The following is a 15169-nucleotide window of genomic DNA, read 5'->3' on the forward strand; positions in this document are numbered from 1 at the left end:
CGAATCGGTAAGGGGGAACCGTAAAACCGCTAATCCATGCGCGCGCGGTCCCGCTTCTAATGGCATCCGCATGCCGCCGACGGTCGGGTGCATTGTCGTGTGAACTGGTGCAATTGCACCCCCTTCTCCAACCCCGCACGCCTTCACGAGCTCTGGCAAAGTGCACCGAACGTGCATTACGAGCGGCGCAATCAGCTCTCCAGGTAAAGGTCGCGATCATAACGTATGTTGGCATTGAGCAAACAGGGCGGTACATGGAGATAGATGGGGAAAAGGGTGTCGGAGGGGGAGTGAATGAGAGTTGAGAGAGTAATTGAGATGGTGCGATATGAAGTGAGGGTCTGTTGTAACCAACAAATCAAGCTGGTATTTTTCCCTTTCGATAGAAAATATGCGTTTCTGCTCAAAATGATTTTCCGCTTCGTTCTTCTTGAAATAAACATATAACTTTATTTTTACATTATTACACTTACCTTAAGCTGATGTTTTGTATAGTACCAAGCTTAAACATTAGCCCTTTTTGTAAGTAAGTGTACTAAGTCAAGAATTCTTAATTGTTAAATACCGAAAGACGTTTCTTCAAAGCTGTTTTTCCTTTAAGAAAAGGTGTTACAAAAAAATATGAGAAAGGCAGAGTTGAAAACATACGCTCTATAACAGCTATAACTCCAAAATGTTTGCGTAATCTCCTGTTTGATGTATAAAAAAAGGAAGTTAGTACAAACCAGATGCGATCGTTTAAAGTAAATATTTTTGGCTGTTAGTAACTTTTTACTAAGTGAAGATAAAGGTCTAGTTAGACTATTTTATAACTCTAAACATTTTATCATTATTTACAACATTATATATATATATTTTTTAAATAAGATCGGGTTGCAGGGATCTTTGTTTTTGATGAACACAAAGTAAATAATGAAGAATAAGCGCTGAACAAAAGCACCTTTCAAATGTCATTGGAATAATAGAAATTAGAATAGTAATTCCGATTCAGATTCATTAATCTCTCTGCTTCGTTTTTGAGATTCAGCAAACTGTTGTCGAGAGAATCCCAAAGATTCATGCATGTTAAAAGAACAGAACGCGTGGGTTCGTATCCCAACCGAGACCGGACTCCCCCCCCCCTGTACGAGAGGACTGACTATCCACGTACACATAGGGTAAAAAGTCTCGTAAGTCCTTTACAGGGCAGGCATGACCAACAACAAACAAGGTCGTTACGCCAAGAAGAAGAAGAAAAGAACAGAAAAGTAAAACTCAAACATAGAAAGAGAATCCTCTTTTATTTTTTAGAGTCGCTAGATCTACGTCAATGAAATAATCATGAAGATTCGAGAAAGATTCATGAAAGATTTATTAATGTTTCCAAAGAGTCATCGACGCTTTAAGATAGGAATTCAAAAGAAAATTATGAATCAATCTGAATTGATTTTAGCTAAAAGATTAATATGAATGAATCTCGCCTAAAGATTGATAAAGCACAACACTAGATTAGTTTCTTTCCGATCGTGATCGAATGAGATGTAAATCGTGGGTGGTTCAACCTCGCTTACCCCTCGCAAAGGGGAGTCCGGTTTCCCGCCTAGAAGGAAGGCGAAAAGCTCGCTGCGACTTGTGTGCAGATCAATGGCTGAGCCGTCCATCGGCGACGATATAAGGTGTCTTTATACCGGTTGGCGCTTGGTCCGTTTTGGTTCGGCTCACTTTACGAGCGTTTGCCACCGGGTGATGGCGATGGTGATTTAGCTTTTACGACCCTTCTACCAACCGGTCCGGACCCCTCTACACCATCGCGCTGTGGAAGGTGTTAACCGTGCGGAGATGTTTATGTGATTTCCGATTGGCAGCAATTGAGTGCCGCACCGTTTACGACCCTAATACGACTCGATCCCGATTGCCGGTGTGTCCTTGGACGCTTCACTGGCTTCACGATCGCCGGCGCGGTTTCGCGTGCTGGCGACACCGCCCGAATTATGATCGCTGTTTACTTACCGGCTAGTTATTTCGTTCTCCTCCACAGCCCCGCTCGCCTCCCCCCACCCACGGCAGGGTTCCACCCGAGCGGACGCGAGATGATTCTGAAGGATTCGGACGAGCAGCAAATGCCGGGAGCGAAGCGCTCCGTCGAGGGCGCGGAAGCGTCCGGCGTCGAGGGTGTGATCGCGGGCGAGCAACGGTTCGCCGGACTCGCCCTCGAAGGGCAGCCGACACCGAGTCAGAATTTGGTAAGCATAAGCATCCCTTTCCTCCCCCCGAAACCATATAGCTCTCTGTCCAAACAGGTGCCCGGTTGGTGTTGTTGTTTCGCATTCGAGCCGTTCAAAAAAGGGTAAGTGGGAAGCGTGCTGCCTACATTTAGGCGCCCGCGTACCGAAACGGTTTGCTTTGCACGCCGCAGGCAGCGAACTTGACACAGATACCGATCACGAAGCGGCGATGCACGATTAATTAAGTTATTACCGCTACCTTCAAATTACAAGCTACTTAAAAGCCAACTCAATTCCAGCTTTAACTGTACGCATAACAATTCTGTCAAGAACCCATGACTAGAGTGAGGATAAAACCTGTTTTTCTTATGGTCACAGATAGATTAGAGTAAGAACGATTTTAGTACAATGTAGATTAACCGTGGGAGAAATCAATAGCAATATCATTTAAGAAGGCATTTTAGTTATTAAAATTTTATGATTTAGAAATAAGAAATTCTACGTTCGAAAAAGGCAAACAACGCCAGTCACAAAGAAATTAAACCGTATTTAAAGTATATTACTTTTTATATCAAACTACTTCACACTTTCATTGGATTAAGCTAGTTTTTCTTTGTCAGCTTTGGCTTGAAAGGTAATTTGGTATTCGTTTTGAAGTGAAACCGGCAGCTTTAAACGTTTTTCATGATTTTCATGAGCATTTTCTCCAGAACTGGGCCAAAGTGTTTATAATTGAAGACACCTCTTTGGTTTAGATGTCGTGAACTGCGAGTCTAAAACTTCGGTAAAATTTACCCGTTGTCAGTTACGGACTAAATTAACTTTACGGCAGAGATTCCATCTTGTTGAAGCTCGCTAGTTTCCTCGCCATGAGCTTACTAACAAGCTTTGCTCTACTAAAAGAAACTCCACTTCATAATAATGTGCATTGGTTCTTACCCCTTGATCAAAGAGGACATCTTGTTTGCGGTACTTTAGAACCGCATGGAATGTTCTATTGATATCGGGAGAATCCTTGGACCTGTAAAGCCACAAACCGTCTTTTTGAACATGTTTTGAGAACTACAGTCCAAATTGATTTCATCGGAAGAGACAAACACTCTACTAACGGGTGACTTAATGATTAAAAAGTAAAAAATAAGTTACTCATCATAGACAATTATATTGCGGATTCTCTTGGAAAGTTATTGATGATTTCGAATGAACTAAGCCAAATAAGAACACATTCGAGTGAAACATTGAGATAAAATCTTGCAGTAAAATCTTTTGATTGCTTTTTACGAAGTTTTATAAGTTTTAAAATAAAAGAAGTATGGTGAATGTAGTGTGTATGTTTTTAGGGTCTCCAACAATTAGCTGCTTGGGGTCCCTAGAACGCCTGATCCGCCTCTGAGTAAAGGTATGACAAAAGTTTGAAGAAAGGGTATGAACTTAAAAATAGAAGAATGCGAGAAATGAATGATGGGAAACGATAAGAAAACACATAAACAACCACTAGGTTCGCCATAAAACAGGCTGGGGCAAGATAGGAAATCAGAGTCGAGGTGACAGGAAATAGTTCACACCTGCCTGAGCCTGAGTAATGGGGAGACTGATTACGAATAGTTCATGCCAAAAGGTGCCCGGGTTTCCCACTTTTAAGAACGAAAGTGAAGTGGTTCTTCAACACTGATAGCCTCCGGGTGTGAATGGAGCCACCAACACTGACCTGACCAAGATGGAAAGAACAAAGTCTTGCTCGGTGCTCCTATCCGGCAGCGGAACCTGAGACGGAGAACTCCCCGCACACACACACACATACACACGTCGCCATGCGGATCAAGTTCTTCGCTTCACGGTCCGTCTCCCGTCTCGGCATAGTTAAAAACAAACGGCTGTTTTAGACGCCCTCCTCCCTCCGTCCAAGGGCTGCACGCACTCGCGCACGGGTCCCACGGATGGACGATGTGTGTAGCAATCGCGGTTCGGTTGCCGGGAAAGGTTGCATAACCCCGCACGTAGCCGCTGCCATCCGTCCGCACGCGGCAGAGAGACCTAGTTGCGCGAAACGAAACCGTGAGATCGGCGCTGAAGAACACTGGGTTGAGGATACTGGGCCCGCATTTGCAGACCGGTCCAGTCCCGAGGCGAACCGTGGTCACGAACACCGTGCCGTCTGCTCCTCAGAGGTTCACGATGCGGCGAGCCATTCGGGAGACGCGGTCCGCGCGAGAGATCCCGAGATCAGGAGGAGAAGGAGCGTGCGTTTTGCCAAAAACACCCCAAACAGCCACAACAGTGGTGTGTCACAACACACGCCTCGTATCACCCGCGATCAGAACCCCAGGAGCGTACGATCACGAACTAACGAGCTCACGAAGCGCGAATTACTGGAGCGCACGGGTGTGTGTCATGACCGCCTGCCACAGTGATGTCGTACGTGTGTCCTTAGAGGCCCAGAGGGCTGCCGCCGTAACCGGCTTAGCACCGTCTACACCCCAAGATAGAGATAGGCAACGGCATAGTCTTCTGGAGTTCGCTGAGTCACCCGTGAGTTGAGGAATCTGAAGCGCGTGTAGGTCATGCACTCCCTGCCTGCACCCCTCCTGCGATTGTGTGTGTGTTTTTAGCACATTTCACTGGGCTCAAGTTCCCACCATCACGGCGAGGCACGTGTACCAGAACACACATCGAAGCGTGAAATGCTTGCGAACACCCAGACATAGGGAGTTCGCGGTCGCCATTGAGCCCTATTGGTTTTTCCTCATCTCCTCCTCCTCCTGCCAGAGCCCTACGCGCTGGAGGTGCGCCAAGTCCAAGCAAGACACCGCGCAACGGTGCGTTTGTGTACGTACCGAAGAGCGCGCTAGCACAGGTACCTGTTGCGGCTTAGACACTATGCGGGTCGCTGGGCTCCAATGCCCGCGACGACAGAGACCGAGCACCAACCGGGAAGGGGGGGAGCGACAGAGACGCACGGCCAAAGGAGAGCATGCGTCTACTAAAATCGGTCCGTGCGCATCGGGGCGCACTTAGTCGCTTCTTACTCCCCCATCGAGCTCGTTCGATGCGTCGGGGCTCGTTGAGAACCTCGTACGCATGTGCACGCGCGCGCGACGACGTGTGACGACCGCAGAGCAGGGCAACCATCGAGAGAGGGAGAGAGAGAGGGAGGGATAGAGAGTGTCGTAGAGTGTCACTTCGCGAGTGTGACTTCCGGAGGGAAGTCCCGTGTTTTGCGCCACGACTGGGATCGTTCATCCGGTCAGGGTAGACGATCCGGCAGGTCATAGGCCAGAACAGCCCGCGAGCCCTACACCGGTTCCGGTAGTTCGTTTGTTCTTGTCCTGTTTCAAAATCTTCAACTGCCTCCAATCAACCAACTTGGAGTCACCGAGTCTCCGCAAACACCCGGACGTGCCCACTCCACCAAAGGGGGTTTGTTGAAACAGGTGCCACGGTCGGGTACTCGCACCTAACCTCGCAACTAGATCGTGTATCGTGCATCCTCCTGTTTACCTTTACTAACCCAAGCGCCTTGTGTCTCCCTCCGTTCTGTGCACCTCAACGCCCCTTCAAGTGATGTGTCTTAAACGCGCCACCTTAAATAGACCAGAACGTGTTATCTGAGCCGTGGGCATGGCGGCGAACAAATTGAGGAAGTTTATTAGAAGTTCGTCGGAAGTGGAAATGTCTGTGCGAAAAACGGTTGTTACGATCAAACTTTTAGCGGCTACTGATACCTTCCCTTCCTGGGGTGCTTAGAGACTTCACCAGTTCACATTCTCTAGTGAAATAGAATGTCTGGAGTCAGTGTTGACAAAGTACTTTTTCGCGATCACCAGAAATATCGACAGATGGATTTCGAGGCAAGCCTGGAGTTCTGATTCTTACGCCAGTTCGGATGTGTACTAATTTTGAACGACTGGTTACATTCCCTGGCAAAGATATTTCGTAACGTTTGACAGTTGGCGTTGTAACTTCTGGCTACATCTGGGAACGAAGGTTGACTTTAAGTCCCTGCAACATTTTGTTGCGCATGCTAAAGTCCCTGGTTCCACCTTTTCCGCAGACAACCTGTTATCTTCGGTATCTCCAGCACTTTAGTCAGCTTAGAACCAGAGCCGACATTCAAGGTGTTTTCATATCCAATAGTTTGTTCTTGCGAGTTCCAATAGACGTTATTTCTGAACTACTTTGATTGTACTTACATCTGTTGTTGTTTTTGGAAGTGGAAACAAACTAGAGGCCTGCTGAGGGTGTTCCAAATTACTTATCAACCACTCCAACGAATGAAGCTTTAACTCGAGCCTAAATCAGTATGCTTGGGTTTTACCTCGACGTAACGGTGGCAGACATTGGTAGTCCATGTAACTCCTCTACACATAGTCAACTACCCTTTAGGAAGAAAGAGTGTAACCAGTGTCGGTCTATCACCCCCTTTTCCATACACGGCTGAGAAACAAACAAATGGTAATGGCCAGCCTCAGCTCATCGCAACAGGGATTGCAACAGGTGAGCTTCTGAGGGGTTCAGGTGAGAGCAAGTGCACGCTGCTCCCCTTCCCCCCGCCACCACCGTGGCGATGTTGCATCAATCGCCCGATCAACGCCAACCTCAAAAGCAGGAAGAATTTTATGCTAATGAAAAGCGGAAAAGTGAAAACCGAACCGGGCGGAGATGTTGAGCCGCTCCCGGTGTGGCAGGTTGCCAAGAAGTGTTCCGCAACACCGAAAGACACTTTCGGAAAGAGTTTGTTGCCGGGCAATCTGTCGTTTCGTGTTGAAGGGTGTCAAAATCCGTTTTATTTTGTTTTGATTAGCAGACAAAAACAAAGAGCTGTCAGTGGAATGTTACCGATTTGGACAGTCCGGGCCCGCGGATCGGGTGTTGGTGGTTTGCACAACCGGACCTCCACGGGAAGCTTCCCCTCCTCTCTCCCTTCCTCACCCAGCAACGGGTCAAAGGTCGTGGCGCAAGAAGTCGCGGCGAGAGAAAGAGAGAGCGAGAGTGAGAAGCAAAAACCCGGGAGTGTCGCTCAGTGGCGGCGAAACACATGTCCAACCCCTAGCTGCTCCAGTTTCTTGGAGTGTCCGAAGGGGCAGGGGGCAGGGGGGGGGGGGGGGGAGTGAAGGGGGAGACCTTAGGGTCTGGCATGCCCATTAACCAACCGACCGTCCGACCCGAACGAAAGTGAAACTGCGCCCCGCGAAGCTCTCGCTCTCGATCACTCGGGTCGGGGAGGGGTGGCAGGGGTTCGGTCACGAAATGTTGGCGGGTGGTATAACGGCACAAGTGCACTCCTTCCCACCCCCCTCCGAAACACCCGAGATGCAAAGCGAAAACGGTGTGAACGGGAGAAGAAAACACAAAAAACCAGACACCAGAAACAAAACCGCGAGCGCAAACGCAAACAAATGGTTTTTGTGGGCCCACCCGTAGAAGATTCTTCAGGGGGTTGGGGAGGGGGAGGGAGAAGGGGTGGAGATTCGTGAACGAGGGTGGGGGAAGATCGAAGGCATCGTCTTTTAATTGTGCCAAGCTAGGAAAAGGCATCGGTGCTCGGGAGTGAGGGAAAACAAAACAGCATAGAACTGCAGATAGCATTAGAAAAGCGCACGAGGCGGGGGGTGGGGGTAATTGAATGAGAGGGAGAGAAAATAAGAGAGAGAGAGAGAGAGAGAGAGAGAGCGCGAACGATCGAGCGAGAATTTTTCATTCAAGCGCTCGGCTTTGGCTTGCACAGATCGTGCGTGTGAAATGCCAGCGAGGGCACACGGGTGAAGGGGTTGGGGGGAAGGGGACGCTATAGGGCACGCGGGGGGGTGTGCAGGAAAACAAAACAACCACCCACCACCCACCCACCGAGGTGGCGGTTCGGTACGGCACGGCCAGCGGATCCGACGTCAGTTGCGATCGTCCATTCTTGGCCACCGGAGGGTGGCGCCTGCGTGTGTGTGTGTGTGTGTGTGTGTTGGCCATGCTTGTGTGACCAGTGTGGTCGGATGTAGTGTGCCACCGCTTTCCACCCCGCGGATTGGCTCGTGTTTTAGCGCCAAATTTTTGTTATAAAACAGTAAAACAAATTCCTCCGGGAAAGCCCCTCGCATAGAAGTGTGTGTGTGTGTGTGAGTGTGTGTTTGTTCATTTCATATCGAATCATTTATCAAAAGCGTGTTTTTGTGTGTTCTAATTACATCACAATCGAAATGATAATATTACTTAAGCACAAAACAATAAACTAAAAATAAGCGAAAGGACGTTCATTTCCCTTTGTTTGGAGTCGGAAAAACTTGTTCCCCACCCCATGGTGGTAAAACAATCAAAACCGTACACTACCTACCAACCAACCAATCAACCAACGAGCGAACGAAAACAAACACTCCAAGGTGTTTCGGGGGTTTTTCTTCACCCAACAACACTCCCAAGGACACTCGGCTCGCTCTTTCTTCGATCAACGCTCAAAAGGCGAGTCGCACGGTGGAAAATGGTGGCCAAGATCTCAAAAAAAAAAACAAAAACCAAGAGGTGAAGGGGAAACGACGCGAAAGGTTTCGCGGGGGGGGAAAACGGCAAAGTGAGCGGCACCAGAAGCCTTCGTTCGGCCGGATGGCGATTTTCTCGCTCGACATTGGCGCATCCGAAAGGTGGGTGTGTGTGTATGTGTGTGTGTGTGTGGGTGGTTGATTATTGTGCTGGACGGGTGAGGTGGTTGCCATTCCCTCGCTCCTCCGCTCCTCTTGCTTCACCTACGCCTTTCCGCAAGGTCCGGCCGGAAACCGGAAGCCAAACCAAAGTCGGAGAACGTCAATACCAAACGAGGAGGCAGCCGTAAACGTCAATTAGTAGCTTTCCACCGCTCGGGCCAGACGCGAGCGTTTGCGAAGAGCGTGGCCAGAACGCGGGCGTGAATCTCCCAGCGAATCTTAAGCCCGCAAGCCGAGTCCGAAAACCCTTTTGCCCAACAGAACAAAAAAAAAAACAAACAACAAACATATGCAGCTGTTCCGAGGCTAGAGTATTTCTGCTCGCGCGTGTGTATGTGTGTGTGTGTGTTTCGTGCTTGTGGTGAAGAATGTGCCGTCCTGTGCGGGGCCACTCCCTCGTGAAAAGCGTGGCCTGCCCTTAGCCGAGGGAGATCCTACCGTACGGTCAGCATGTACCGGTTGGCGAACCGGTGAGCACTATGGGAAAGGCAGTGGCCGGGGACGGGGGACGTGGGGTGGGGAGCAGTGCACGGAAAGAATCCGCTCGGCAGGGCATCTCCGGGGCGGGTTTTTTGCGCAACCAGCAGCAACCGGCCCTTTTCCACCATCGCACCATTGCACCCAAGTACCGGCAACACAGCGCCCAAATGTCGTGTCGGCTATTTATCTTCACCATTATTATGCTTGATGTCGCAACGGCCCATGTCACCCGCATCCGAACCGTTCCGTGCGCGTGTGTTTTATTTTTGGTTTTGTGGCCACACAAATCGGCGTCCATCGATGTTGTCAAATGTTTGTCAAACATTCGTTGCACAATGGTGCGGGGTGCCTGGTGGAGGCACGGCAAGTGGTACGCTCCCTGGAGAGCTTGCAAACGGTCTCGTACCTTATCGGTCCGAACCCTATCGATTTGACTGCCAAAACCATCACTAGAGTAGGGGAAAGTGGGGCAAGATCGGAATATGGAACTAAAATATGAAGTAATGAAATGAATTAATTGACGTGTGCAAAAATAAATAAATGAAATTGGGTCCAAAATCATGCTACATTTCTCAACCGCGATTCAATCTGTAAAGCTGTTAGAAAACAATATTTCACTGCAATCCCGCTTGACGATTTCGAGCAAATTGTCCTAAAAAACGTCCTACGCGCGAACAAACATCGAGCAGTTTTGTATGGTAAGTAGGACGAACTAGGACGACTGCTCGAAAAACGTCCTACATTTGTTTCATCCTCATACAAAAAAGTAGGACGTTTGTTGACTGTCACTTTCGATAGAAGTGTTAAATTTTTTTTTCATTTCAGAGGAAGATTACGTTCGTCTTCTAGCAGCTGAACAAGTGTTGAAATGAGTTGGTTAACTCAATATGTTGTCAATATGTGGTTGACTCAATGTGTTGTTTATAAATGATTTATTTTCGAATTCATTTAGTGAATCATACGATGATAATTTTATCGTAACATTGGGGAAGTGTTGGGGGTAAAGGTTATTCAGGTTCTCATCATTATTAATCAAAGATACTTTGAAAATATCTAATCTAAATCTCGTTTTGTGGTATTTTACGGACCACATTTTGGGTCATTGTGCCCCACTATTCCGTTAAAAATGTTGAAAATGTGGTTTTAAGTAAAAAATAACGGTTTTAAAGGTGGTTTTTGTAAGGTTTTAGTAGTAGCTTAGATGTTGGAGAATTTATCTGTAAAAATTTCGGTTTGTTATCCGAAAATAAATGTTTTTCGCTTATGCGATACATATTGCCCCACCATACCTTATGGGAACACATTGCGTTTGTACCGTCGTATCGTCCGCACGGTGTCCCACTTTGCGTCGAGCTGAAGGGTTTCGCGTTTCGTGCAGCAAATGGACGCGGGTGGACACAACAGAAAAAAAGGGCTGTCAGCTCACAGTCAAGATGTGTTTGTTTCTGTTTATTTATTTGTTTACTGTCCTTCCTAGATGTTTCGGGCGGGTGCGTGTTGTCAACGTGCTCCTCGAAAAGAGGGTGGCCCACAGTCCGGTTCCGATTTCGCCACACCAGACACTCACCATATCCACACGCACACACACACCCACCCACTCATAAGCCCTTCATTTTGGGGTGCGTCGCCGTCATTGCGACATCTTCGTGTAACCCCTTTTTTTTGGGGGGCGACGAAAGGGTTGCGATTGCGTACGAGCGTCACCCGGCGTCAAAACCGCAAACAAACACCACCGATTGACAGCAGGGTGTCCTCGGAATGTGTTAAGTGTACCTCCTCCCCCCCCCCCCCCCCCCCCCCTCATCCCCTTGGGGCACCGTGATTCGCCGGTGGAGGGCATGCGCGAGAAGATGCCCAATGCCGAGCTTCCAGTCCACTTGGGGAAAACTCGAACAAGCTGTTTGAGAAAGACAACACGACCGATGAACTTTATATTTCTTTCAAAAAACATTAGCTAATGATAATGTTTACTCTAGATTTATGTTCTTACGAAAAAATAATTTACGCGAGTCATTCACATGAACCTTTCCTCCATGATTGATTTAATAATCTTTAACAGTTCGAATTTCAAAACATAATTTATTCGTGAAATTTTCGACCTTCTTGTATCTCAACTCTAGTTTATTTCTGTGGGAGCTAAATAGAAACGTACTTTTCAATCGTTTCCCATAGAATTTAGTTAGTAATCGAAAAGAAGATTGGTAAAAGAGCCCTCAACAAGAAGCTTGCGATAAGATTCACTCACATGAATTTACTCACAGCAGTGAGATTTAAATATTATTTTTTCTCACAGAGAATCTTTTGATGGAGGAATGTCAAAATTTAATTGTATAATCAGGACGTGGTTTACGAGTGTTAAAAGAACGGAAAGCTCTTAAGAGATTGTTTAATCTTCACAAAAGATGCTAAACAGTCTGCTCAAGGCGGTTGCTTATCGGTTTCCAATTGATAATAATTAAAAAGGAGTTTCGTTCCCCGCCGTGGAATGTGTTTGAAATGAAAGTTTCACGTGCACGTTCTTCCTCTGCCGAATGGAACGGTTTGGCTCTTCACAACCTCAAGGCCACTGCGTTGAGTTGAGCTCGAAAAAAAAAAACCCCAAACCGCTGGCCGCAAATGCAAACGGTACCGGGGTGCGATATCGGGACCAAAGTGGAACCGTTTTGAGGCACACACACACACACACACACAGAGGCTAAAAAAGCGAAGCTGGAAAAAGCCTTGCGGTGGCAATTTGCTCGCCACTATCTCGCCGGTTCCAGAGACCGCGGCTCGGGGCCACCCCGTTAGCCAGCCCATTAAAAACCTATTCTCACCCATCGCAACCTTGTGGCTCTAATGGCGCACTCAGCTCGGCTGGGGAGGTAATGGTGTGCGTGGCCGAAGTCGTGTACGCTGCAAGCAATGTGACATTTTACGATCTCCATTACTTCGAGGGGGGCAAATGAAGAGGGGGGTAGTGGGCGGCCTCGCGGACATCCGTGCGCACGGAATTCTTCTTCCATCCGCGGCGTGAGAGAATCGCCGTGCGGAGGTGATTATCAGGCTTTCGGAAGGTTGGGGGGCAAGGGGGAGGGGGGGATGAGTGGAGTTTCCAGCATGATTGGTTCGTTTGGTTGCATGTTGGAAGGATGGGAAAAGTGGAAAATCTTTCAAATAAACTAAAGCTGCAAACCTCGGTCGCGATGCCAAATTTTCGTTTCACTCCAACTCAACTTTGTTACATTTGATTTAAACTTGCAAACAAAATTGCCCTTGATGTTTTAAAATCTTCTTTACAATCTTACCGTCCTATTTTAAGCAGAAGCGGAGAGGGTAAGCAACTGCGCGAGCTTTACCTGGATCCCGAAAACATCCCAAGTAACATTTCCAAGACCTATTAGACTTTAACAAGTTTTATCAATGTTTTAACATGGGTGTACCAAGTCCAATTGGTTTTATAGAGGTTTCTCAGCAGGCAAAATAGTTTTAATAATTTTGACATCCTTAAAACCTTTTGAGGATAGCTATAAAATCGCTCATTAAGTCTAAAATCTTAGCAGACTTGAAGAGTCTGTAAATACGCTGTTAAGTCCTTCTTAAAACCTTCTCTTAAAACCAATCAGTGATTTTTGGTCTAGAAAAGGTTTTAAGGGATGGTTTTGACAACGTTCTGTAGAGTGGGCCCTCTTACACTTAAAACGGGTTTATGAAGGTTTTATCACAGCCTTTAAGATATTTTACTCTTAAGATGAGACTTAATGATGAGCATGAACAACATCGTTAGAACTATGATAAAACTTAAAATGTTACTTGGGATGCTTCTTTTCCAAATTTGTGAATGTTTTGAAGTTAATTGATTTTTTAATCAAGTCTACTGATCAAACCTTGAATCATTTCGTGCATTTGTGAGAGAAGGTAAAAAGATTAATGCACTGACGTATATACAAGAGATCAGGATAAGAAAAGAAACAGGAGGAAAATACTCGAGATTGCGAGGAACACGTTACGAGTTTGCAAGTAAGCAACTTATAATGTATAAGCAACCTGTTAGAGAAACTGTTTGAAACAAGCGAATAGTAATTAAAGGGTTGGAAAAGAGTAATAACTTTTAAATTGCTGTTTATTACATTGAAAATGAAAACAAACTCTTGGACAATTGCTGATCATAGACAGACTTGTGAAACAAAATTTGATGGAATAAAATTGAGGAAAGTTTTAGTTTAATCCAACTACAGCTGATTAATTTAAACTCGCTGTTTAACACTACAATACATTGCTTTGGAATCTTGCCCGAATGCTTTTACAAATGTTATAGCTTCGTTTTTTGTTTTAGATTTTCAAATCCATAAACATCTACTTTTTAGTATATTTGATGACTGCCTTTTGATTTTCGATGCACCATCTCCATCATTCGTCCAAAAAGTTTCCATTTTATTTCCTCCAAAACGTTACAATTAAAAACATTATTTATTTAGTATTATACAACCTTTGAAAAGTAATTTCACATTTTGGCGATTACAAATGGCGCCGTCAATCGACTTTAACACAAGCTTTACAACGAGGTAGTGGAATAACGGAGAGGTGCAACAAAAAACTATAAACGCCAAAAGATAGTCAACAAATATTCTAAAAAGCAACGACTTACAGATTTGGAGAATATTAAAACATATAAAAGTTATAGCGTCTTAAAAAAGAGTGGTCAAAATGATCCCTAAAAAGCAATAACTTGTTTCTCAGAACTGGTCTAACACAAAAATCTGAAAGTTTTGTTTTTAATGTGGCTTTGGATTTTGAGAAAAGCCTTGGTTTTGTTTTTGCGAAAATATTTAATTGTTTTTGAGATATTAAACTAGCTATCAATTTGAGTTTTTGGAAAAATGTAGTGTATGTTAAAGGGAACAAATTAAGAGTTGCTTGAGACTCCTACAGCCCTCAACCCGCCTCTGCTTAGTCGTGTTTTCCTGCTGCAAAATGTCTTACAGTTAACATGCTTGATTGGAAAGTTGAAATCGAATGTGACAAAGTTGAGTTCGAATGACACCGAGTTACATCTTTGGTTCGTCTCCCGTTGTAGATTAGATAGGAAACTAGATAGTAAGCCAGGCGTCGAGTGTGCTACGGGCACACTGTGAGTGCGAGTGAGTCAGTGAGAGTACGAGAGCAGCGCGAATGGTGGTGATACTGATCGTCCTGCCAGGAGCGTGCCATCAGCATTCACATCCCCAAGCGCCGCAGCCACCATCGCACGACAATGACTTCCACTATCAGGTCCACTTCCGAGGTCGGGCGGCAGGAGCAGCCTCCCACCACCACCACCACCACCAGCAGCAGCAGCAGCAGCAGCAAGATTCCAGCACGGGATACAGACGGGCACGTCAACCGGACCCTCCGGCGCCATCTGCCGGCGTGGGCGAGCGACGGTCGGCGGCGAGGCGCCCCGGCGGTCTCGGTTCTTCCCTGCGCCGGAAGCCAGCGTCGAGGGCGGCGGGGCAGGGTCGGGGGCGGGCGCGCGGGCCGGGCGGAAGGCCTCGCCCGGACGGCGTCGATGCGAACAACAACGATCCGGCCGCACCGGATGGACACCGGCGGGAGCAAGATGGCGCACCCGGGCCCGGTCTGCGCTACCTTTCGCGAGTAATCATTTCCGACGACTTTTCGCAGGTGGAGGTGCAGGCGGACGATGCCGAGGTCGAGGCGGTCAATCGGGAAGGTAAGTGGTCAACCGAAACTCTACACGATTAGAAACTAAACACGATTGGGTGTGGTCCTGAGAAATCAATTGTAAAGTTTGATTCAACTATTTTCTCAAATATTCGC

The 15169-nt window shown here is 46.9% G+C and overlaps 1 protein-coding gene across 1 annotated transcript in view; it reads left to right on the forward strand.

The window, feature by feature from the left end:
- The first annotated feature begins 2069 nt into the window (after nucleotides 1-2069).
- Nucleotides 2070-15169, forward strand: part of LOC131269363 (uncharacterized) — a 33084-nt gene continuing 19984 nt past the window's right edge. Inside the window, exons 1-2 of the mRNA XM_058271714.1 lie at nucleotides 2070-2222; nucleotides 15014-15062. Of these exons, the coding sequence (XP_058127697.1) occupies nucleotides 2070-2222; nucleotides 15014-15062 (202 nt within the window). The remainder of the gene's footprint in view (nucleotides 2223-15013; nucleotides 15063-15169) is intronic.

This window comes from Anopheles coustani, chromosome X, assembly GCF_943734705.1.
Source record: "Anopheles coustani chromosome X, idAnoCousDA_361_x.2, whole genome shotgun sequence".
NCBI lineage: Eukaryota > Metazoa > Arthropoda > Insecta > Diptera > Culicidae > Anopheles > Anopheles coustani.